This window comes from Ischnura elegans, chromosome 11 (assembly GCF_921293095.1).
Source record: "Ischnura elegans chromosome 11, ioIscEleg1.1, whole genome shotgun sequence".
In the NCBI taxonomy this organism is placed as follows: domain Eukaryota; kingdom Metazoa; phylum Arthropoda; class Insecta; order Odonata; family Coenagrionidae; genus Ischnura; species Ischnura elegans.
The window spans coordinates 21,776,004-21,803,342 of NC_060256.1; the positions used below are offsets into that span (position 1 = coordinate 21,776,004).

Below are 27,339 nucleotides of genomic sequence, written 5' to 3' on the forward strand. Positions count from 1 at the left end.
AATAAATACTAAGATCCCAATCTAGCTATCAGGTATCCAGGCAAAAATTGAAAAGGAGAAATCTTACCATCACATGGAGGTGAATTACAAGTTATCCTAGGGCTGCTGCAGTTCTTTCCTTCCCAATTTTCAGAACAATGGCAGTAATAGTCAGCTTGTGTATTAAAGCATGGAGCATCATTTTTGCAAGGATTGGGGTTGCATTGATCATGGTCCACCTGATAAATAAGCAAATTATATTTTTAAACATGAAGTTATTGAGACACTGCAGTATATTTCATTTAAAAATACACAAACTAAGTCTTTTTATGTGCTTTTTCATACTATTAAATTTAACGTAAAGAATAAGAAGAAGTTTTATTCCTAATTTTGATACATTTTCAAAGGCACAGGTGTCAACTTTTTTAGCCCAAAAATATTGTCTGAAACTTGAAACACAGTCTAAAAAATGTCCAAAAAGTATAAGACATGCATTGAAATTATTGACTGAGTAAAGGATTGGAAACTATAAGAATCAATGAAAAAAGTATAATTGGCTGAATTTGTAATGAATAAATCACTGATAGTCAAGAAAAATCATTTTTATGTCTCGGTGACATTACCTCACACATGGGTCCCATGTATCCAACTGGGCAAATGCATCGGAAACCATTAATCAAATCCACACATTCACCTCCATTTCTGCATGGGCTACTCTCACATTCATTGGTGTCAATGTGACAGTTACGACCTGGAACAAATAAGCATAGAAATGAGCTAAGAAAGATATAATCTATAGAATGGAAATTATAATTTAATTGAAATTACATATATATAAACCCAATTTCAGTTTGCCCTCAGAGGAAATAAAAGAAAAGTTCTACAAGAACTGAAAAAATAACTTTAAAAAATGAATAATCACTAAATAAACATTCTACCATATTCACATCAAACAAATTATTAACAGAAATGGATGAAAATACATTGAATTTTTGATGTAGAATAACATGATTTTAGAAGTAACCCCAGCAGGTAGTGGGAACAAACTTTCAGGATTCACTTTGCACAAAAAGTATCTTATATGCCTGCTATCATTTCCTCAAGACACACTGAAAAAACATCTCCAAAATTTAAGCATGGATTGAATTAAGAGCAATCATATATTAAAGGGAAATAATTTTTAAAATCTATTTTGCCTCCCATTGTATTTACTTGAAATACAATACGTACTATAAAAGACCAAGGCATTTGAATTCTTTCCAGGGCCTTAACCTTCAAAAACTTATGCCCTATGCCTCAGGATGATAGGCAAGGCCTCTAACTCCATAGTGATGATCAAGAGGGGAGGGCTAGGGGGAAATCCGTATGGTTTGAAGGCATTGGGAGAGGGAGGTAGCAAGTGTTGGGGGCATGGCAGAAGTGTGCCATCCCTAGTAGCACAAAAAGGATTATATCTGTATATTTTTAAGATTTCGAAATACATCGGTATACATATTTGCAAATCTGTATATCATACATATTTTATACATGTCTGATGATCCATGGTTACACCATAAGGATATTAATTGTATATTTTAAAGATTCTGGTATGCATCATGTACAGATACACATATCTATATTATATATATATATATTTATCATATATTTTAAAATCTCCGCTTCTCTTTCAAACATATGGTCCACTTAAGCTCTCAGTAGTCCCACTGCGAGGCCCACAATTTCTATGACACAGCATCAACATCCATTCTAACATTGCATAGCATATGTAAGAAAATAGTGAGTGACTGTGAGCCTTCATTAACGCATTCAATGCAGAACCGATTTTATGGATAACTGATATAGTGGATAACTGATTTAGTGGATTATTGATTTAGTGGATTTGGGTTGATTTTTTGATTGGAAATTGAAGACAAAGAAAAGGCAGACTCCACAAGGGCTCAAGAGCAGATAACCAAAAAAACAATGGACTTCACGCAGTTGATAACACAGTTGTAGTCACAACTGAGGGATCAGAAGGGGGTGGATTTTGGGGGGGAGGGAGGTTCAAAGGGGTCATCACGTCCCCACCCCCAAATTTTATCAAAGCTTTTTAATATGTATTACTTTAGTAGTTTTGTATCCTTAAATGTCTAAAATTGTTCAATTTCATCTGATTTTTGGAATAAAAATGAAGTTTTAGGCTCCAAAATACATAAAGATTGGGCACTTTAAAAGATTTTATGGGGGAGAACACCCCTCTCTTCGGGGGCATACAATACTTCCTGGATCCAGGTCATGAACCCATCAAATTTGATGCTGAATCTGCCCCTGGGTGCAGTCTGAAGCTTGATAAAGGATAAATATCCTTGTCTGAAAACGAAGAAAAGAATACTTGGCCAAGAAAAAGGGCACTTCAGTTGACTTGCTCCACGCTGAATTTGTTAAGCTGAAAAGGGGCAATAGTGCAAATTATCACCCTAAATCATCGGCAACTTAGGCAAACTACTCACCAGTGTAGCCAGGCTGACAGGCACAATGATAATCATTCACTAGGTCTATGCATGTTGCGCCATTCTCACACTGGCCCACACAGTCATTTATATTGCGGTCACAAGTCTTCTCAGACCATCCATTCTGGCACTCACAGTGAAATCCACCAACCAAATTGTGACATGCTATGGCATTGATGCATGGGCTATTCTGGCACTCATCAACATCTGGAAACAGAGGAAAATACTCCAATAAGCCACTGAATGAATGCAAAACAAGCCTCTGCTGTAAATTTTGATGAAAAGAACATTTTAGAGAAACAGCTTGGAGTTCATCATGGAAAAAATAGGGAAAACCACATATTATGATGACAATAAAACAACATGAAGGCTCTACAGTGCACATTTCAGTGAGTGTCGTAAAACTGACATTGTGCATGATTAGGTTTTTATTTTACCATATTAGAGAAATTTAACAATACACAACAAATCACATAACCTGGGCACATTTCTTGAATTAAGGGCAAAATGAGACGCAATATTGAGCAAGGGACAAGGGATACCCATTTTGCAAAACAAGGATATTAGAGCAACAAAAACTACCTTTAAAACAACACTGCCTTTAAAAACTCACTGAAAGTGAGAATTAAAAAAAAGAGTCATTAGTAAAATAAGCTCTTTTGACTTACCTACATTTATGTGACTCTTGAGTCACATAAATGTAGGTAAGTCAAACAGATGGACTTACAAGGCAAAAAAATTAAGTCAGCCTAAATATATATACTATGTACTCCCACTCATTACTCACCCTCAAAGCTACTAATTTAATAGTTCAAAGTATACCGGGACTAGCCGCGGTGATAACTTTTACGGGAGTCACCCGCAATGCACAATCGTGCGAAAGATCCACAGAGAAAAAATCATTCGCCTTGACTGGGATTCAAACCCGGATCCCCCGATTTCCGGTCGAGTGCTTTAGCCAGTTAAGCTACCGAGGCGTCATTCTTCCCTGTGGATATTTTCGGACACTACCGGACAAGATGTTGCTGGACTGCAGAGCATATGATGCCACAAGCAGTCCAAATCGTGCACACAGTGCCACAGCCGGAGATATCCAGTGTCCGAAAATATCCACAGGGAAGAATGACGCCTCGGTAGCTTAACTGGCTAAAGCACTCGACCGGAAATCGGGGGATCCGGGTTCGAATCCCGGTCAAGGCGAATGATTTTTTCTCTGTGGATCTTTCGCACTACTAATTTAATTTTAAAAACATAAAAGGTAAATAATTTTTAGCGCAGTGAGGACTATGACTTCGTGGCAAAATCAGAGTATGTTATCCATTGTCAGATTTTTCAGCAAAGCCAGAGAGAAAAATTCCTAAATGATTAAATATTAGTTAAATTAATCAAAAGCATTTAATTTCTCCTGGACATCAATGGAAAATACAGATTTTTTTCTTTCAGAATGGAAACATTATATCTGAGGTTAGGTTAAAAAATATATAATATGAGTACCAAAATCACAAATCTTGGATAGAATTTAATATAAAAAAATTGAAATTTGATATTACATATATATTTAGTTGTTAGATACAGATGTATTGGATTGCTCAATAAAAGATAACATGGATATTTGGAAAATGATGGTTGATTCATTACTGGGGAACAGGTAATGCAGCTGATACTGCATTTACATGAGAAAATATTGGATAAAAAAGAAGTAGGTATTTGTATACTTACCATACTGACATGAATTTCCCTCCCACCCTGAAGGACAGATGCACCGAAATCCATTGACAAGGTCAACACACGTCCCTCCATTGGTGCAAGGGGATGAGGCACACTCATCAAGATCTGAAAAGAATAAACACAATTGATGAGCAGGGGGACCAATTGTGAGACCAACAGTAGGTAGAGGAGGAGATTGCGCAATGCTCCAGCAGAGAATATAAAAAATAAAGTCCTTAGCATTAGACATGGAATGCGTGCTTAATTCAAGGGTCATTTGTGCCCAGGGACAACTAAGGTACATATTGATTTTGAATATAAATGAGTCTTATGACCTAGCAATGATTCTGAGAATTAGCATTGTTGGGATAAAAATGAAACAAAAACAAAATTATTGTCTTGATAATAAATTCTATTTTATTTGTTTAAGAGGTAAGGCTAGAGTTCACTCCAGACCAAGCGAGGATATTTATTTAACCATGACATTTTTGGGATAGGAATGCATTAGCAGATTTCTTGGTTCAGCTTTACCGCTGGCCGTTCAGGGGTCATTTCCTAAGAAAATGCCTGAATTTAAATGTTCCTTGAAAAAATAATAGTCCTTTTTCTGGTGGAAATATTAAACCTGGGAATAGAAACAAGGGCGTACCCAGGATCAAAACTAGGGTGGGGGGGCAAGCCATGGTTGTTCAAGTTGTAGGTAAGGTTTAAACATGGAAAAGGTGAATGAAATCAACATTTTAAGGAAACTGTAACAGCTCTATATTAGTTTTTAAAATTATTTGCTTGAAAAAATGTTACATATTTTCCTTGAAGATATTTGCAATTTTTGCTTCTAGGGGGGGGGGGGGGGACAGCTGCCCCCTTCTGACCCTCGCTAGGTACATCCATGAATAGAAAGCCTCATTTCTAGCATCATATATCTATTTTATATTATACTACTTATGAATTTTAAGAAATTTCTTGTCTGTAAATGGATTTTGATGCTATTCTAGCTCTTTAAAAGTAGATAAAATTTAATCGCAATTTCGTAAGTAAAAATACTATGAAAAGTGATAATTACACAACTTATTAAATTGAATAATGTATAATGAATGGTTCTTTTATATATTTAGTTAATTATCTCCATGAAATATCACTGAAATCTAAAAAACCTCTAATTTAACCTTTTCGAATAACCCTTTCAAAAAGACATCAGATATTCTTTTTTCTTCTGAAACCTTTTTATATTTTATTCTTTATTACATAATTTTTGCTCTGAGTATGCTGCAAAGGAACTAATGAAAAAGTAGAAATTGTTAATAGCAAAAAAACACTTACGTCCAAGTAATCCGAGTCTTTTTTTCATTACACCTTTCATATCTACATCTACATAATACCCCGCAAACCGCCTAAAAGGCGTGTGGCAGGGGGTGTTAGGACACCAGCCGTTTACAACTTTAAAAAAAATAAAGTACTCTAACGAAGTTGGGACTAGCATTTATTAAAATCCTTTATAGTTCGGGGGAAAAACGAACTCTCATATCTATCCGTTCGGCAAAACATCTCTCTTAATTTATCGCTTCTTTCGGACCTGGAAATATAGTGGGGCTCTAATATTATGTTCTCTGTGTCGCTCTTAAAGACATCCATTCTCAATTGTTCAAGCAATCTAAGCCTAGCGCGCAGCCTCCGAGTCTCCAGCGGCTCCCAGCCTAATTTGCTTAACATCTGGGTAATACTGTCTGTACGCCCGTAGCAGTTTTTGACGAAACGCGCAGCCTTCCTTTGTATTTTATTCAGTTCGCGGATTAAGTTTCTGCACCGGATCCCATACACTCGCTGCACATTCAAGGTGCGGTCGGACGAGTGCGAAATAGCACCTTTCTTTTACTTTCTCATCCATATACGTCTCACGACGATCAACTCGGGACCCTCCGCGATGGCAAACCAGCTTATCTTTGAATTGGGTGGTCTCCTATATTTTTATTGCCTAAATCGAAAGATTATAAATTCTGGAGTACGTATTTCACGCCTTTAGATTTAAAAAAGACGATATCTATTTTCCGCGATTAAATGGAAAGTGAAAAATTTCAAGCGCGCGAAAACGCGACGCCGAAGTATGAATGTTGGGAAACGCCCGTGTGGCGTCATTCTGGTTCCCGCTGTCGCAATGTGTGGCCACCTTGGTGATAGGCTTTGAGCGCCGCTACGATTCAGGCGGCTAGCAGTTAGCAGAGTACCCTGCTAGTAGGTAGCGCTTGGCTTAAATAAGGATTATTAATACCCTATTAAACGAAGGAAACTTTCCGACCATAGCCAGTTTAAATAGGTGATTATTAAGACATGTTTCCCTGAGCTCTGTGCCTCACGCATGCATTGGTAATCTCAGACGATGTAAAACTCCTATCTGGTCGTATGGAAACTAAGTCCCTGTGACGTAATGTGGATTAGCATCGCATGGGCGCCAATCTGGCTTTTTTCAAATGAGGTTAAAATTGACCATTAACATTCATCTAACTGGTATTTCTAAAACCAAATAATTTTATATTATGAATACACTAATGATGGGTAGCGAATCGCAGTCAATGCCTTTCTTTTTCTTTGATGAAGGAAACTACCCTATTGCTTCGGTGGATCGAATCAGAATTAAACCTACGTGGACCTACTGTAAGTTTTTTTTTCCTAGTTCCATAGCCATCACATTGGTGCTCCGAGAGAATATTTGAGTTGATACGAGGGAGGAGAAAGAGGTGGATCAGAATTTCAGCCGATGGCATGAAAGATGGAGGGTGGGGATAGGGGGGCAGAAGAGCGGCAGCCGTGGGGGCAGTGGAGGCGGGGGAAGAAGGGTCGGGGGCCCCCGCCTCCCAAGCGATTCGTGACCTGTAGGGCGGGCGTAGGTGGGAGGAAGGAAAGAAAGAAAGAAAGCCGACAACCGCAGGAGAAAACACGAGGCTCATCTGCTGCTCTGGTAGCCATGCCCTCGGGCGTCGTTGGAACGGCAAAGGGAAAGGTTTTATCCATCTCCTCGCTATATTTACTTATCAATCGTAATTCATTGAGTCCAGTAGCCCAAATCTCTTTCGAAAAAAAATACACGCAATATTTAAATCAACCTTAAATATTTCATGCAATTATTTTACATCAGATATTCTCGGCATAAAAATTAATTTTAATATTTCTCTTACTCAATAATCGAGATGTCTTTGATGGTGTGCATAAGCTAGTGATAAAGACGGTAGAAGCAATGAGTCAAGGGCGTATCAAAGATCAAAATTAAGGTGGGCAAGCCATGGTTGTTCAGGTTATAGGCAAGATTTAAGCATGGAAAAGGTGAATGAAACCAAAATTTTAAGGAAACTGTGATTGCTTTTCATTATTTTTTAAAACTATTTGCTTAAAAAAATATTACTTTCCTTAACAACATTTTCGATTTTTGCTTCTAGGGGGAGGGGGGGACCTGCCCCCTCCTGCCCCTCGCTGGGTACGCCCATGCTACGAATGCAAAAGATAGCTCGCCATATATTCTTTTCTTGACTAATCTCGCTCCTTGGATTCATTGGCATGTCTGTCGTCATTATCTTCATTTAAAAATGTCTCTTAGAAATCATGCAGGCTGATGATATGCGAAAGTGTCAACGCCTCGAAAAACGATTTTTATTTCACCATTTGGGCTGCTACAACACCTTGTACTCTTTTCTTGACCACCCTTGCTCCCTAGACTCATTGGCATGGTTGTCGTCAACTGCCACCAATTTTTCCACTGCCAAAAAGGATAGGAACAGCTTTATCTACTTCGCGTTAGATAAGAGAACCTTATTCTCTCGAACTTGCTTGGTAGAGAGAACACCAAATGGCAATTGCCCGGGAACAAAGCAAAAGAAAAAGTCGCGAATGCATTGCAGGGACCGACGCGAATTTCAGGAGAGGAGGAATCAGAGTCGGAGACGAGGATTGAGGAAGACATTGCGAGACTGCTGTGATGATGGAAGAGAGATGGGCTCTTTAATCTGAGACGAAAGGAAAGGGTTAGGCGGAGCAGCGAAAGGGGTTTGGGAGGAGGGACACCGCAGGGCACAACCAGGCGTTCCGAAGAGATCCGCCGATCCATCTGTCAAACGCACACGGGGTTATTGATGATTCCGCTGAGGGAAACTGAACATCTTCGCCGCGACTGGTTTTGAAAAGTTCCGACGGCGTCTCGAGTTGGCTCCATCAGGGGGGGTCCGCCCTTACAGCAGTCGTTGGATTCAATCCACCCCAACGCAAGATTTCCCAGGCACATGAAACGATGATCCGGCGATGCTGCTGCTACCATTCGCTGGGCCTGCCTTTCTAATACGTGGGGGGTTGCGTGCGCCTCCTCCCGCTGCGGAGACATGAAGACGTCCGTAGAAGCGGCCCACGCCGATGCGCCATTTGACTAATAGCGTCGGAGAGGTCCAACGGCGCCTTTTTGGTTGCGGACTCCGCCACGCGGGGGCAGAGGTGTTTCGTGCGCGGGACGAACCGCGGAGGTAGATGGAAAGGAAGGGCGGACCACCCGCGGACATAAATAACGATTCTCCAAACGTCCCCCGATCTCCTGTGTACAGTCGAAATTTTAGACAAATGAAGGTCTGTGTATCGGCGCTTGCGAGACTGCTGCCGAACTCACCAGAGGTCGAGCAAGCACACACTCACCGCCCCCGAAGGGAGATGATGTTAGGAATGATTTCCCCTGCCTCTTTCAGGTCGTATACCTCCGCTGGGAGGCTATAGATTGGGCACATGGCACCGTCAGGCACACACCAGAGAGATTTATAAAAGGGTTTCTGGACAAACAGTCAATCTGTTCAGCAAGAGCATGATAAATTTGCGAACAACCATTGTAACATAAACAGATCATCACACGACGAGCGAACTTAAATAGATTGTGGGGAGATGTAGCCCAATCATGTTTAAAAAATTGTTGATCGATTCGATTACTGGGGCTCATTTGAGTTGAAGTGTAGATTATAAATTATCAATATGCGAGAGGGGGTTGTTTATTCAATATTATTTTATACTACGATTGCATGTATTGATGTGTATAAAGCATAGAGAAGGGCAGTGCCGGTTCTGAATAAAACGGAACCTTTGAAGAGGTGCACCGGAAAATCGCAAAGCTCCAGTGAATCTATTCTATTGCGTTAGTCATGGGGAATCTATTGAAGGAGGCCCAAGAACATGGCGGTTGAGCGTTATATCTGTTGCCGTTTCGCGGCGCCACTTGTCTGCTGTATCTCGTTATGTACGACTTTCGCCATTAACCGTAGTGGAAGTGGTGTTTTTTCTTTAGTTTAAAATCGTCTCGCATGCGTAAAATTGCGGTATATTTGATACAGTGGCTCAGTTTCATATAACTGCTGTGTATTTCCTCGTGAATAGTGGATATAGATGACTGTTAGCGCCGCGAGTGGCGATTTTGAAATCTGATTTTGATGCGTGCGGAGCGGCAACGATTCTAGCGATGGACTCGAGAATTTTCTAATTTAATAATGTAATATTCGTGGATTGCACCATCGACGAGGCCCGACTCCGGGAGTTCCCCACCCCGGAAGTATCCCCGGAGGTTCCGGGAAGTTTGGCAACACTACTTAAGATGGTAAGACAAGGGGTGGGGAGGGGATTGGTCCATCCCTCTCTCCCTCGTGCACCTGGCCCGCAGGCAATCACGCCATGGGCGTGCCCCCGAGCCCTGAACTTTGTTCGTAATTGATACTTGCGTCGTTCGGTGATTGCACTGATTTCGTGGTGTGGGAGGCTGTTGTACGGTAGGGTTGGGACAAGATGGATGTGGAGAAGGCGGAGGGAAGGTGGGGGGGGGGGGGGGGGTCAGCCGGAGATGAAAATTGGGTCTTCGGATGGGAGACGGTCTTTTCATTAAGGAAGAAAGTTTCATTTCAAAGAGGTCTCCCACTAGGTCGGGGATTCATCTTGACCAAAATGTGGCCCTCGTAGTACTAACAATAAGAACTAATTTTAATGCAAACTTGTTGATACTGAAGTTACGTCCCAGCAGGGGCGCAGCTAAGAATTAAGGCTGGGGGGAGGTTTTAGGCGCAACTAAAGGCCTGGTTACACGGTACATTAACACGTACAAGTTAATGTACGTTTGCGTGAATTATTTTGGTGGACGGAACATGTACGAATGTATGAACCAAATTAGAACAGGTTCTATTTTCTGTGCATGCATTAGCACAAGTTGGGTGGTTACACGGTGCTTTTTGGCGTACATTCTCGCATTCATACATTTAGATATTAACCCATAGGTGTTAATGTATCGTGTAACCAGGCCTTAATACTAAGGGTTATGAGGGTATTGCATACTCACCAGGGTAAGGGGGAGTTTCGGTGGCCCTCCAGAAAAATTTTAAGATTAATGGTTCAAAATGGCAAGTTTTATGGCTTTCTGAGGGATATTTGATTAATCCTAACACCATTCCATAAGTAAAGCTAATCCAATTAATTAAAATGGATTAAACTTAAAAATTTCTCCGAGCTCTTGGGTGGTTTTATCCCCCAAAGCCCCCCCCCCTCGCTGCACCACAGCGTCCCAGTAACACAGACCATAGAAAAAGCATAATGCCGAAGCGACGTTTTGAAAAACATATTTTCCTTTTTGTGGATTTATCGGGTCCTCCACCTAGAGAATCACTCCTTTTTTTCAACGCTTCGACTCGTGAATTGTCATTAGGAACCCCTTGGTGCCGTATCGAGGACTAACTTTAAAGCATTCTTGAGTTCCCGATCACAATTATCGAGTCAGCAATCAAAAAGTGGTGGCGTCGAGAGAAATGGAGTCACGAAATCATTGGAGGACCCAAAAAGACTTGTCAAATTACATACTGTTGAAAATTATTCGCCAATATTCATAAGGCGTAAATAACATAATTTTTAACACTTTTTTTCTCTCTGAAGTTAGGAAAGGTTTCAAAGTTACAAGTAGATTAAACAGCATTAAAATGATTTCTAAAAATCAATCGAAAATTTGCATGACTAGCCTGGATTTGGGAGTTATATTGGTGAAACTTCCCTGGTGATAGTAAATACTATTAGGGTAAGAGATAAATGTGTAGTATTCTAAGTCATGTTCATTTTCTATAGGACCCAAAGTGCTTAACTAACGGTCATCTTGGACTATTAAATCTTAGAGAGAATATCAAACTCTCCTCAATGTCCGGTAAGCAGAAGTATTTAGGCGCCTAGGCCTTTTACAGCGCGCGTAATTGACTTTTTACAATGGTGTGTGGAACGAATTGTGCCCCATTACATTTTTTTCTATCGCTACGAGTGGAGATCACTAAAAGATGAGACCTACACTCAAGTTTCCCATCTAAAGTCAAACCAAAACGATGCGACGTGAACCATTTAAAAAGCTAAAATCACCCACTCATCAGATAATCTTGGAAAATTTTGAGAGTAGTTCAAGCCATTATGTTTGGTGCAGCTTTCACCCGCGGGAAAATGTGCCTTAAAAGGTGTCTGTAAGGTTAAGCCTTTCTCCATTTCACAATTAGTTTCATCGCTCCACTAGACTTCTTTTGTCTGTCCGTTGATCCCTTTGTCAGATCTTCGTCATATCCTGTATCTCCACATTCCAAATGATCCCATTCCTCGTCTTCCTCTTGCGGCCGAAGAGAAACCTAGTTTCTAAAGAGAGCTCTCCGAAATATACCTAAGTATATAACTTTTAAGTTTCACCGAATTGTGAGGTTCATGATTGAGAAAATTGACTGTGAAGTTCCCCACACGTTAATTTGATACGATGGAATCAGCGTGGTAGCTGATAAATTATTTTGCGAAATATTAGCCTGAAGAAGATGTTCGCATAAAAAACATACTATGCCCTCGAGCCAGTCCATTTTGAAGGCCTTTTTACACGCTGCACGTCAATGCGCAATCTGATGTAGACACGAAGGCGCAGTAAAATTGGGTCGTGTAAATCGGTGAATTTTAGTACGCATGCGAGATGCCCCTGCTCTAATTCCAAGCTCGCATTCTCGCAATTTCAAAAGTTTTTTTCAATGCTAACCAGCATAATGACATGCCCCGTGTAAAACGACCTTAAGACATTAAACAGTGAATTTTGAGCCAAATTGTTTTTTGTAACTTGCGATATTGCAAGGTTCTGCAAGTAAGATATTTTATGAAACAAAGTCATTGCATCAAAATTTCGTAAAACTTTAATACTGAATCATAAGAATAACAATTTGATTAATTAATTTTTCCATTTCATAAGCAATCCGGCTGAAAAATTAGCAAAACGCAACCGATTCGAGATAAACGCCGGCAATAATACCTTCATCGCATACCCTTCAATACAGCTTAATCAGGTTTCCTTCTGGATTCCGTATGATGTTCTTTCTCGGCTTCCCTGAGCCGAAAACTGCCCTCTTCAAGGTCGTGGATAATGGAGAACTGAGCTGGTATTCACCTTCGCGAAGGCTGACGAAAAAGAAGATTCGAGAGCCCGTCCAAATGAATTCCCAGAGAGACAATTTATTATTCCTGCTCTTCAGGAATCCTTCCAATCCCTCTGCCGTGCTTCTGGTTAAAAAGATTTTCCATGAACTGCGAGCACAAAATAAAACTCTGTAGACTAGCGGTTTATAAATATTCATTGAATAAGCCTGGCCTGGAGTAGGGAGTTCCATTGATAAAAAGACTATTTCCCAAATAAATACCAAAATAATGTCTTGTAAGCCATGTTCATTATCTAAAGTAATACATGAAAATGATGATGACCTAAAGTGCCCAACTCGTGTGTCATCTCTGGCTATTAACTCAGAGAGAGAATATTTAATTATGTATATCGTGATATAATTTAAGACTAGATAGTCACGTTAAAAGTATTTTATGAAAAAGACCATAGTTAGGAGCAAAAACACAGCTGATGGTGAATGTGCTACAGAAATTAAGTGGAGTTTTTTTTCTAGGTCTGCCATTATGTTGAAAGATTTTTTAAATCCTACAGCTTGGTATTTTAGTGCATTCTGCGAGTGTGGTGTGCTAAAAGGACTCCTACTTCGGGCAGGCGATACACATAAGAATGACTCGACCACATGTGGAAAACAGTGCTTAAGGAACATTCATGCGTGGACAAAGATGGGACAAAGACAGGGGCCTTGACGATACTGGTTCCCTACCGTAAAAGATGGTGAGAAGTAGTTTACTCGCGAATAAACCTAGTTTTTAGAAATTGCTGGCTTGATTCGTCAAGGGCTACAGCCAGAAATTCGCTTGGGGGGAGCTTGGGTATAATTCGTGTTGCCTAGACTGATATTTTGTTGCCCATTCACAACAATTGGAAAATCATAAATTTCCTTATACCTGCCATATATTTTGTTTGTATAATGGTAGCAGCTAAATTCGTCGTTTTGACGGACATAATGAAATGTCAAAGCACTGCAGGAACTTTGAACGCAGTCAAACGGACGGGTGCAAGTTTAATGCACCGACGGATGAAGTTCGCCATGAAAAAATATTTGACTTAGCCGGGATTCGAACCCGGATCTCCCGGTTGCCGATCAGGTGTGTTGGCCAGTTACACAACACACGTGACCGGCAATCGGGAGATCCGCGTTCGAATCCCGGCTAATTCAAATATTTTTTCATGGCGAACTTCATCCTTTGGTGTATTTAATAATGAAAAGTGATTATACCAAAAAATTGAAAGAGAGAGCGAGAGAGAGAGAGAGATGGATCTAAATGATGAAACTTAGTTTAAGCAGGTGAATTAAGGGAAGGGAGAGGCTGCCGTGTAAATACATCGGTTGTAGCAGAAGGTGAATTTCCTATACAAGTTCCTCCCCGACTTTTGTGAGAATAGGGTAGTTTCTTTCATCAGAGAAAACGAAAGGCATTGATTGCGATTCGTGACCCACCATGAGTGTATTCATAATATACAAATTATTTGGTTTAAAAAAATCGCAGTTATGACGAATGTTAAAGGTCAATTTTAACCTCATTTGAAAAAGGCCAGATTGGCAACCATGCGATGCCACTCCACGTGACGTCACAGGGACCTAGTTTCTATACGAGTAGATAGGAGTTTTACATCGTCTGAGATTACCAATGCATGCATGAGGCACATAGGTACTTCAGGGAAACATCTATTAATAATCACCTGTTAAAACTGCCTAAGGTCGGAAAGTTTCTTTCGTTTGATTAGGTATTAATAATCCTTAATTAAGCCAAGCGCTACCTGCTAGCAGGGTACTCTCCTAACTACTAGCAGCCAGCATCGCAGCGGCGCACAATATCCTCGCTCCAAGGTCACTTCACACGGCGACAGCGAGAACGATAATGACGTCACACGGGTTTTTCCCAGCATTCGTACTTAGCCGTCGCGTTTTCACGCGCTTGAAATTTTTCACTTTTCATTTAATCGCGAAAAATAGATATCGTCATTTAAAAATAAAAAAAAAGCATGAAATGCGTACTCAAGGAGTAATAATCTTTCGATTTAGTCAGTAAAAAAATAATAGGAAACCACCCTATTTCCAGACTTTTCCAAATTTTCAAAATTCCCGGCTTTTCCTGACTCTCTCACCACCCTGTTAAGGATGGACAGGTTGAAAATATAAAGAGCAGCATCGCGTCGCAGAAATCCGCGGTCCTGGCAAAGGGCGAAGAAGGAGCACATTTCGCCTCCAAAGCTTTCGTCGTCGTCCGGGCAGGCAGCCTTGGCGCCCCGCACCAGTCGGCCCAAGGTGCCCCGCCCACGGAGGCTGGGTCGGGCGAGGATTACCCACCCACCCACCTCACCTTTCCCGTCCACGAGAGAGTATGGGGGGGGGGGGGGATACCGAATGCCTTCTCGAAAATCCAATTAATTTGAAGCCGGGGAAATAACAGAGTCCCAGGCTCGGTAGGGTCAGGTGGGGGCAGGAGGCGGTTGCGGGGGCGGTGGAACGCACAGCCGCCCCTTCTCCACCCCCTGACCTTGCCGCCGCGCCCCCCCCCCCCCACTCCCATCACCAAGGGAAACGGACGGAGAATCCCCCCCGGTCGCCAGGGAAATTCTTGAAGGGGTTAATTGAGCCACTTTTCAAGGCGGATGACAGCGGATTTTTTCCCCTCGAGGAGAGAGTCTCATAAAATCTCCGCGATTGATTCAAGTGCCTAAGATGCGACGGTTAGATGCATAATCTTCGAACGGACCGGGCAGGTGTGGTGGCTGGAGTTTTGGCTTTCCACCTAATTGGACCGGGTTCAAATCCCGGAGGTGGCTGATGTTTTCCAGACACACCCCCCCCTCTCCCGATCCCTGCTTGAGTTTTTTGGGGGGACTTCACGTTCAGAATCAAATCAATGGTTTGCGTGTTAACTTCGTGGAATGGTGGCACGATAGAGTAAAAAAATAAACTTTGTTGTATTTCACACCGTATTTATTGTTAAAAACTATGGCGTTTTCAACCTTTCAGGTCATTATCAAGAGGTAAAAGGACATCTCTTGATAATGATCTGATTATATTGAAACCGGTAGAGTTTTTTTTTATAAATACGGTATGGAATATAACAATTTTTATTTTTGATTCTATCACTTCAAGTACAGCAGTCTGTCTGTCGGATGAGACGTCAAACCGTCTTCCCCTTGGCGTCTTTCTTTTAAAGCAGGCTTTTTTGACACCGGGTTTCTCTCCACGCTTTCGTCCCAAGCCTTCTATCATGGCGCAAATGACCTTAATTATCGGTCGCCTCCTCCAAGTACCTAGCTATATTAGTTCACTGAATGTAAAGGAATCAAGAAAAAAGGAAATGGCTCAAGCGGAAATCGAAGCGAGCAATCAAGATACTCAATTTACTGAGTTAGACATTACTTCAATAATGTACTACTAAAGACTACTTAAGATATCTGCAAAGGAAGACTACTTAAATACACTGTGAAGGAAGTAACTAAAAGGACATTATCTGAAGTATGCTATCAATGCTGAAGATTCGTTCGCAAAAGCAAAATTTTCATCTTCCATATCCAAAAGAGTTGATGCTGAGGGTGAGTTGAGCTGGGCAATGTTGCTTACCATCATTTAATTGGTGATGATGCCGATAGCATTCACGAGGCTAATGATAAACTACCTCTATACCAGAATTAATTGAATATTTTTTGTAAGCGAAAACCAATAACTTGCAAACTTTGAAGAGATTCCCCAGGAATCCCCTTTACCATTAAATTTTAGGTATTTCTAAGGGATACGGTAATATAGAATATGCAGTATATTTCTAAAGGTGTTTAAATATTAGCGGAATAATTAAGTTCTACAGAAAAACACGAATTTGGAAGTCATTGCTTCAACACGATGCAGAATTATATCGTCCAGGAACCGAGTTTGTTACTACAACAAAGTTTATTTTTTGACTCAATCGTGCCACCATTCCATGAAGTTAACACGCAAACCATTGATTTGATTCTGAACGTGAAGTCCCTCCAAAAAACTCAAGCAGGGATCGGGGGGGGTCTCTGGAAAACATCAGCCACCGCCGGGATTTGAACCAGGACCAATTAGTTGGAAAGTCAAAACTCCAACTCTTTAAGACCTTGTTTAGGCCTAGAAGTTCATAAAAATAAACGAATTAAAAATCCTGCAGATATTCCTTAATATAAACAAGCTCTTTTTGAGTTGCATGCATTAAACTGTGAAGCTAACGGCCTAAACTGGTAAACGACCCTCCACTATCCTTTGATATTTTGTACCCATAACTCCAGGAGAACTATTTCAATTGAAGTTTTCTAACATCTTTACTAATCATTTACATTAAACCAAATCGACCTCAGGGCTGAGGAGAGTGAGCCATTTATCAAACGTCAATTCCTATAAATTCAGCAGATTTCCATCGCATGTTGAAAACGTTTTCGAAATATATACTCAAGTTCCCCCGGGACTCCACAGTAGCCTATATTCTCCTCAGATTTACGCTGTATCAACCTTAAACTTCACAGAGCCGACATTAATGTATCTAACGAAAGGAAATTCCGAAATCTGCATGACAACAGAGCGGTTAAGTATTAATGATTTTGAGCTTTTTCAGCTTTAATAGTTTAGAGAGAACAAATAAATGGCGTGTTGATGTAAAAACATCTCTACACATGAGTGAGGCATGAATACTGAAAGCTCTGATTATTCCTAACTGGTGAGAAAAAAATCAAAATTTTATCCACTGGAAGTGAAAGTATAAAACTAATATCCTGATTCAATCATTTTATGCATTTTACCACCACAAAAATCTCGCCAAAGCTATTGGAAAGACCCAATATGATCATAAATCTTCCTAATAAGGTATGGAGTGCAGAGGAACAAATAAAACAACAAAGTCTCGAACTTTACGATCCAATAAAAATTCGGCCGTAACCGTCTCTAAGGTAAATAACAAAAACGTAACGATGTTCAAATGCCTCCTTAAGAGGTTCCTTCCATCAGGCCGAAGCCATAAATATTGAAATCAAATGTCCATTGATTAGTCTTTTATCGTCGATCTTCCACGAAATTATTTTTTTCACTTTCAGAACTCGAAAGAGGACCATCACAGATTGCCAAAGGTCGTGAATCGGCGTCACAATAGTAATTTGGATGATACCCTGTGTTGATCCGACGAAAAGTAAACACGTATTCCGCTGGACACACGCGTCGCGGAACTTATTAAGGATGCAAATTGGCCCTAGGATCGGCGATCAATCACAACACCCTCTATGGGACAGGGTTGGAATTAAAGGCACGGTGCTAATTAATAGCTCGTGATAGAGGAATGGCTAATAAGATTCATTACGGAGCTCTGCCTTTCCCGAGAGCTTATAAGCGCTAAACGTCGTAAGTGGCCACGTAAAAGGAAGGCGGGAATTATCCAAGGGGGCTCGCCCGGTTTCGATGCTATGGGATCGAGGGAACGAAAAAAAAAGACCTCAAGCATTTACGAAACTGGTGCTTCGGCAATAACTGATAGAGATTGATTTCAACCAATTTCGGCCACAATCAATTATCTTCGGAATATGGTAATAACCATAGGGTCAGTCATTATGAATGGGAAGAGCTTTACTTTTTTATACATTTTTTTCAAGCTTCAAATACTCTAAAAAGTTTCCAAATTATTTTTCCTTTCAAAGGGAGACGGGGGATGCTAGCAGCAATTTTTCATTGGGCCATTTCAAAAGCGACAGGACATAAATTCATCAACCGCCGATGACGGGAGAGAAAATCTGCATGTGTGAGGTTTCATCAAGTTTTTCTTCGAATTCACAGTCTCAATTAGGAGAATACGATCACAGGAACGATAAAATCTCCACTGACTTAAAGTTGGAAAAAAAGGAATTATAAATCTCAACTATGACCAAAGGCGTAGTATTCCAGTTATTTTTATAACGCTTGATATTACTAAAACGTTAACTACTGGGACAATTTTTTTCTCTTTTCGCTTTATTTTTTCATTTTATAATAAAATTTATACTTCAACTTGCATTTTGTTTTTTCCGGATTTTTTTGAGTAAAATAAATACGGTAAAATTATCTCATCAGCCAAGAATATCCCCACGATGCAACTATTACTATAATCATTATTTTACAAAGGGTTATGCAAAGAAATATATTATACTTTAAATACACAAACAGCTGCGATAAAAGAGCTGAAATTATGCTTATTAGTGAATTTTTATTATAGTTTTATACATCAAATCAATTGTAACCATGTTACTAAGCAACGAAAAAAAAACAAATAAAACGACATTATTGCCTATTATTATTATTACTATTATGACAACGTTATTATAATGTCGTCTATCGACTTATCGATATCGAAGATGGTAATATGCAAAAAGAAATATATTTTCCTTAAAATACTAAAACAGCTGCGATAAAGAAACTGACATTATGCTTTTTAGTAAATTTATTATAGTATTATACGCCAAATTAATTGTAACAATTTTACTAAGCAACCAAAAAACAAATGAAACGACATTATTGCCTATTACTATTATGACGACGTTACTATAATTTCGTCTTTAGATTAATCGATATCGATAAATCGATAATGAGAACTTAATAACGAATCCGACATTGAGAACTTCATAACGGGAAGGTTTAGTCTGCATGGGTAATAGGGATACATAGGGATTCCCTCTTCATATGTTATATGTGTATATAGGGCGTGTCCCCGTCTCGTATTTCGAATGGAAAGGGCCAGGCCCTAGTGGATAGGGGAAGATGGATAAGGAGAGCCAGCCCATAATGAAGTCGGTCTCTTCCCGAGAATGATCTTCCTTCTCGCATGCACGCTGGCCATTGTCAGAGACATCGTGGGAGGCCAACGCACCCTCTCACCCCTGCTATGGACACACCGTTGGGACCAGGGGGGGTGAACTCAGGGGTGCATGGGAAATTACACGGTGTGGGAGGGTGGAAATGGTGATTTCACGACTAATGGCCGTACTAGTGTGCATAAGAGGAGGAGGAATTAATATGTTCCCGAACGTGAGTGTGTCTCCTTGGCGGGTGACGGGCAATTACTTTTGACGATACCATTGTTTCGACGTCTTGATGTAGTGGGCAGGTTCCGATACATTTTTCCCACGCGCGTATAGCTTTTTAAAGGGCCTTCCTGTGTTTACATAGAGCCAACCACACTCACCCAAAAACACAAATGGATTAGGGTTCGTCGCGATTATTTAAATGTGTGATTAGCATTGAATATATGTAAAATTACCTCTTGAAAAGAGTAAATAAAGTTAGCTTTCTGCATTCGAAGGAAAATCGAAGCCAAGCACCTCTGTTCCGCCATTGAAAGTAGTGAATATATAAGTGAAAGATGAAAAGAAATACAACTGGATAAGGGTTGTATAATTATAAACAATGAACTGTACATATAATTTAGCCACGGACGGTTTATTCGAAGGATAAAATGAACTAACGAAAATAGCTGGTGACATAGCTCAATTAGTAGAACTACTTTTTAAAAAGGAAACAAGATGATAATAATCCAGTTAAATGGACCTCAAACAACCTCCTAATAAGTGATCACATTTTGTATCTAAATGTTTTACAAACAGTATCTATATGCAAAAATATAAAATTACATTAAACATCACGTGGCGTATCAAAAATTATTTCCCACCATTTTTACTAGTCATAAGCCGCACGGCAATTGTCAGTGACGTCATCAACTTATCAGCGAAAAGGTTAATCCCGTAGATATGTCGCCGCTAATAGCTCGAGAAGTAAGTGACGGATGGAAAAACTGAAAACTATGTGTCTCTTTATTTTTCAAACTCTATCGCAATCGATAATATTATTATTAAAAAAATAAGGAACGAGCCCATTTTTAAGGTTATTTTATATCTTCCATATTTTGAATCTACTTGTCTGGTTCACTTATTAGGAGGGTATTTGAGGCCCATTTCACTGGATTATTATCATCTTGTTTCCTATTTAAAAAGTAGTTCGACTAATTGAGCTATTAATTCTTCCGATGATATTCTTCTAATATATCCAATGCTTTTTTGACATTTCAGGGAACGCATATTATCTAACATCGGAATTTTGTCATTAATGTACACTGTACACCATCCCCGGCGTAAGCTCTCCCTCCCGGCAGGGGCAGAAGAACGCGCTGCGGAAACACAAGAGACGAGGACACTCTCTATCTCTGCTGTCAGTGAACTACGAGGCGTGCCATCTGCATTCCACAGGCAGGAGAGTGGAGACCCTATGTGATGACTGGCCAAGGGATCGTTGCTATGCAACCAAACACAAAAATCGCCATAGCCATCGATGGTCCACTCACCGAATCAAAATAATGAGCTCGATCACCACTTTAAAATTTTTTTCGATTATCATTGAGTTTGAATAGTAAAAACCCCTACATTTTCCATTTTTCTATCCGTCACCTACTTTTCGGGCTATTAGCGGCGACATATAGACCGGTTTAACCCTTTCGCTGATAAGTTGATGACGTCACTGACTCTTGTCGAGCGTTTCTTCTCCTCCGTTTGGCACATCCGTCTCACGTGGCTCGCTTTTCATTAACACTGTGATGAGCTCCAACTCTAAAGTCTCTAGCTCATGAAAAATGGGTAGCAAATTTTTCATTTTAAAGTTATGAGAAAATAGCTGAATGAGGAAGACTTTTTTTCGTTGCAACTTATCATTCCTATCCATCTACCCTATTGAAATGCGATTTTTGAGCCTATGTTAGCGACCCCATTGGGCACGAGTTTTTTAACGAAATTTTCCTAATTTTCAATCGATGAGATCAAACTTTAGAACATGAGCAATCGTTTAAAAGAAGATTTGTTTAAACTGTCGCCCCAAAATTCAAATGAGATGAAATCAAGCTTATCGGCGCGCGTTCGACGTTGAAAAATATGCATAAACTGAACAGATAAAGGAATTGGCATCATGCCCCCCGGATCTGAAGTAGGGAAATAACATTTAACATCTTCGCCTTTATTCATATGAGGTAGTGAAAAGGTCCTGAGATTTTTTGTGATGAAAAGATGACTGCAAGTCGTTGGAGAGTAAAAAAAGTAAAGTTACTTAAAAACTATTCCAAGTTAAAATTTCTCCTAAGAGTAGTGGTAATACTTTAGTCAGCAAATATTTAATAGACATTATTTTGCGTAATTCTTTATCCATAAATTTATCGTGAATTTACTGTTGACTATGATCTCAAAATATATTGAAATTATTTTGAATCAATTCGATATGAAAAATTACTTTTGAAGGAATTAACTTCCCACTGTTGCTAGCTTAGCTCTGCTATTGACCGATTCGACCGACAGAAGTGTTATGACCAAAAAAAATCGGGCGAATAACAAATTTTATCATTCCATTTCACAATAGCAACTTCAACAGTAAAACAGCAAGGGGCGATCCTATCGATTGGCACCTTAGCATAGGCAAGCCAAAACTGTAGTTTTTGATATTAATATTATTTTTATTTTATTATTAATTCAAGTAATCGCGGCATAAATATCAACAATCGCGGTTTCAAGTCAACAGTTAATCAAAGCATAAGCTAACATTTCTCTCCCTTTCGGCAAAATAAATACTCGTAACGTTTCTAAATGGAATGCATATCACGACAGTGAAAGAGCAAGAGAAAAAACTTAAAAGAATTTCATTGCATTGAAGATTCTTCCAACATCACCGTAGCTTCGAGGACCCTTCAAAGAATAAAAGACCGTTTCTTCCGAATCACCTTGGCAACCCACTGAATCATTCTATTTCTTTACATGCAGAGACGCGGATGCATTGGAACAGGCATTTTAAGCCCTCGATAGAGCGAGAAAATTGCAGGTTTCGAAGACTGTGGGACTAGAAGGCACATGGGAGGGTGGGGAGGACATTCGGTAGATGAGGAAGGTGAGTGTGTTGGGTCATTCTGGGAAAGGATAGGCACGTGATGGAAACATGACGAGATTTTTTTCACCCGCTTCAGTTGTTCACGAAAAAAGGAAAGAGTCAAGCAGCAGCAGCCCTCTCTCGCAATGGAAGGTCGACAGGCGCTCCGAAAAAAGCGACGAACGCTTCACGCACGTAATATGCTAAGAGATTCCCTATTTCACGCGTTTATGAACGGCCTTTTTGGGCCGCTAATAGCGCATCAATCACGACCCAGCCATTTCAGTTTTTGCTGCTCCCTCCCGTCCGCCGCTCTTAAACCGGCAATAATGGCTGTTCTTTTTCTACGGTGTAAAAATTTCAATCTTATTTATCGAGATAGTTGTCCGATCGTTATGAACGCTCATTGAAGATACTTGACAACCGTAGGCGTGTTCGTGATCAGTCACAAGGATGATTAGCTTTCAGGTTAATTTTTACCATGCTCAGAAAATAAACTTGAACGTAAGCAAAAAAGTAATAAGGAAGAATTCGTGAACATATTCGAATGAAAAATATGATGTTCACAAGAAGTCTATTTATGATGTGGAGACGACATTCAATAGTAAGTTACCAAACCGTTCAATGATTATCAAGGCGTATATAAAGTTCAACGCATTTATTATTGAATAAATGTTCCCATCCTCTCATAACACGTAAAAAAAAACGGTAATTCTGTTTCATATTTATGGAGCCGTAAATAAACATTAAAATTAAATCCTATTTCTCGAATGTGTTTTTCTCGATGTAGTAGCAATTATTGCCGTCTAATTTACCACTTATTTAGCCATTTTTTTCGCAAATTTTTAGAATCCAATTGTATTAAAGGAAGAGAATTTGAAGAGGAAAACATTTTTTAGCAGCTGCGAGCACGGCTGCCATTTTTAAAATTGCAAAGGTTACGATGGCTGATAAAAATGTTTGATAATGGAGTTAAAATTTCAAACGTGACACCCCGTACTAATGATAAGACAAGAGAATTATATCACATGAATTGATTTTAGCAAAATTATTTACTGGAAGCTTTTATCGCTGCTTTTACAAGCAAAGGTAATACTTGAACACTTGCAAATCATTCCTCCCCACACCTTTCATTGCCTTCCGTCTAACTGCAGTTTGGTGAATGAAATAAAGATCGCATAATAAAGTACATTACCTATGTCCTTTTGATATTTTATCATATCAGGCTGTGACGGAGAAAACCTATGGTGGAAACATTAATTCTAAATATATGGACGATAGCATTGAATTAAAGCCTCGTGCACGAATGAATTAACGTATAAAATGCACTGTATATGTCTCAAAACATCTCCCATAGCATATATCCAATGGCCAATGGTTCGATTTATGAGTGGAGATATATGCTGTTATAAATAAAGTTATAAACGGAAGTGGAAATAAAAGGACGGAGCAAGGATATTTATGAGCAATAATCTCCCCATTCCAAACTTTACTTCGATCGTGAAGCGCCAATTGAGTGGCAGAATGAGGCGAAAAAGGAGGAAATGCAGAAACCGATGAGTTCGCTCGAGTGCTAAGCGTCAGCGGGGCGCTGGCCAGAGAACGCATAATTGTTAGTGAACCAAAGCGGATTTTCAATCGAAGTTGCCAAGAACTATAACATAGAATTTCCTGTGTGTCTGAACGACAGTGGATACGAAACCCTAGGGCGGGCTCGCCGGTTACTCTTCTGGGGGCAGGGTCTGGAAGCGTTAGCTTATCACCTCTGCACTTCAGAAGAGTGGAGGACTGGAAGGAAAAAGGAAGGAGGCGCCGCCGCGATAGGAGCCTGGCGACGCCTCCTGGGACGAGATAGGAAAGGAAGGGATGGGACGAAAAAATCCTGCACCGTCACAGAAGCGGGCGGGTCCTAACACCAGCGAAACCAGGCAACAGCCATTGCTATTCTAACAATTTTGGAGGATTAGCCTATGAGGAAGAATAATCCAACGATCAAATCGTTAGATTATTCTTCGTCTGAACGATAGTCGGTAGAATACATTTCGAGCGTATTTGGGAATGTTCTCGGGAATGAAATTAACATGAGTTAAAAGAAAATAAGCGTCTCCAATGGCCGTTAAATTTGGCACCACTCGTCAGCACAAGACACAAAACATTATGCATGAACACATGCGAGAAAGCGTGGATGCGAGACGGCAAAATAGCCCCTGTTCTAATTTCGTTCATGCATTCGTGCAATTCCACGCCATTTTAGAAATAAATGCAGCTCTAACCTGCGCAATTCCGTGCCCCGTATAAAACGGCCTTTAGAATAGGTACGCGTTCTACACAACCGATGACGCTTTTCGTAGAATTCCTCGCGTTCTTTAAATAGTGTTCTACAAGTATTTATTTCTTTCGAGGTTTTTAACGAATTATCAACATTGCAGTGGAGTTCTCTTGGACTCGTCGGCGCGGCGGGATTCCAGAGAGGCTGTGGTACAACGCGGGGGTGGTTTGAAATGTCGGACGAAGTCAACCCAACCCCCTCCCATCCCTCGTCGGAATGGCTGCACAAGTGGTCAGCGAGTCTAGTTACGTCCGCGGATGCTAAGTGTTCACATCCTGTAACTCTCTGTGCAATTGACAGCAGCACCTCAATGTCGGCCCTTTTAAAGCGAGTCTCGCCCGCTCCGAGCCCCTCTCTCTCCCCCTGAAGAATCAGGACATCGCCGATTGCTTTGTTCCGTGACGACGGAAAGATTCCGAGGCTGAGTGGAGGATGCTTCATTGTTTTAATGCATTCCTGCGAGAATGTCTACACGACCGCCGAAGACGACAATTGGCCAAACAATAAAAGATATCGCGGAATGAACCGGGATTTAATCCGAGCCGCGTGTATTTCGAAGTCAAATGATAAGAATAACTTTCGTTCGCAATGTAGATTTTGATTGGCAGCACACATGGATACTAAATAATCTTAGGTCCCAAATCTGAGCAACCTTTTCTTTACGAATAAACTTTTAAGCTTGAGTCACATGGCTATTTCGTTTCCATTCTTCTGGGTGACAGTAATAGCTAATCAGTGACCTAAAATGTGATCGCTAGACCCATTACTTTTTTAAACACACGGTCATTCCGCTGTCCCTTGATCCATGGATTTTACCACAGAGCTGAGTATAACTTCCATTTCATCAAAAAGCCAAAATGTTGAGCTATCGATTCAAGAGAAATATAATTTTGACAACCTAGTCTCATTGCACTCCAAATGATAGACATTTTAAAATTGAACATTTTTCCACGCTCGCCTTAAAGGGCCATTCATGGTGTTTTTTCAAACGGCTGTAAATAAATGAAATTTTCACTCAGAAAGTGAAAATAGACTAATTTGTAAATCACCATTGAAGATCAACCACATTTATATATTTTTAAATGCCCTCATGTATGGCCTAGTACCTTCTCAAAGAATTTGAACGGAAAAGTCCTGCACTAAAACAAAATCTTTTAATAAAACTGGACTGAACATCACAAATAAATAAATAATTACCTGTCCCAACTATGCTTTAATAAAACTAAATACCTATAATTTATTTACACAGCCAGATTATTGAAAGCATCATTTATGAACTATCTTTAACTGCAATCGAAGTACTTTATCTCACATTTTAAAATAAGTGATTGTCTAAAGTTGACTTGAAGAGTTGTGCAAAAAAAATAACCTTCGCTGCCAACATTGCTCGGAGGACCAAACCTTTCTTTCTCGTCGATGGTCTGAATCATGACTCGATAATCTTCAGAGAGAGGCCATCGCATACACGAACAACTTGTGCCTTATCTAAAAAATATTCCAACGACAACGACCACCAATGCTCTGGGGTGTATCGTCGTCACGCCCTGCGAGTGAAATTCCTCTGGCATCCTGTGCGGATCCACCAAATTGGCAGCTAAAAAGATCTCTGTCTCTCAGACGCAAACCCCCCACCTTCCCCCTCAACCCTCTCGTTCCTGCCTCCGGACTGCCCAGCAACGAGGGCGACTCTTTGAATGGCGCCCGGCAATCTTGTCCCAAAGTTGATGGAAAAAAATTAATGCCACGCATGTTGAGCGGAAGTTAAAGTGGAAGGCCATGTTATGGATAGAATTTCAGATGAGCAGCGGCTAGAAAGGATTAGGAAAGAATTATCTGGAAGACCATAACACATGGCGCCTTCTTTATTAAGGGCGGCAATCAGGGAAACTGAAAAAATCACGTTCACGATTACGCGATTTCTAGACCAGAAATTTTTACAGGAAAGCAATTCTAAAGTATAGTGCTATATAAAGCGTTTTATTAATGTTGAAAGGTTTTCTGCAGGGTTTTCCGGTTAACCTAGGAATACTAAACATGTCTACAACATTTTTCCAACATGCCAAGGAACGAATCTTATGGAATGACTTTCTCTTATAAAAGAAAGAAATTTCATTTTACCGCATTTTTGAGCTGCGAAATGCATTTCAAAGCGTTAACTATACATTAAATGAAATGGATTTCAATCACTCATTTAAAGTCTATTTATATTGGATAAACATAATGGAATGGATTTTGGAATTAGCGATTGGGAGTACCGAAACATGATACAGGGTTAAAAATATTTAGCCCCTTTGCATTGGAATTTTACATCTGTTGTACTTGGCGACATTTGCGACGCACGATATTAGGTATCCACGGACAGGATAGATGATGCAAACTTCCTGCCTACAGATATGAATCGCTAACTGCAGAAAGGCATCATTTCCAAATTGGGCGAATTATCTTTTTAAAATTTAAGTTGACACTAGGTGCAAGACTGAATGTTCCCTACTAAAAGGAAACT

General features: G+C 40.1%; 1 protein-coding gene across 1 annotated transcript in view; it reads right to left on the minus strand.

The window, feature by feature from the left end:
• LOC124167569 (protein jagged-1b) overlaps positions 1-27,339 on the minus strand; it is a 508,514-nt gene that overhangs the window by 8,820 nt on the left and 472,355 nt on the right. Inside the window, exons 8-11 of the mRNA XM_046545538.1 lie at positions 4,188-4,301; positions 2,469-2,675; positions 603-730; positions 68-218 (exon numbers count right to left, since the gene is read on the minus strand). Coding sequence (XP_046401494.1) covers positions 68-218; positions 603-730; positions 2,469-2,675; positions 4,188-4,301 — 600 coding nt within the window. The remainder of the gene's footprint in view (positions 1-67; positions 219-602; positions 731-2,468; positions 2,676-4,187; positions 4,302-27,339) is intronic.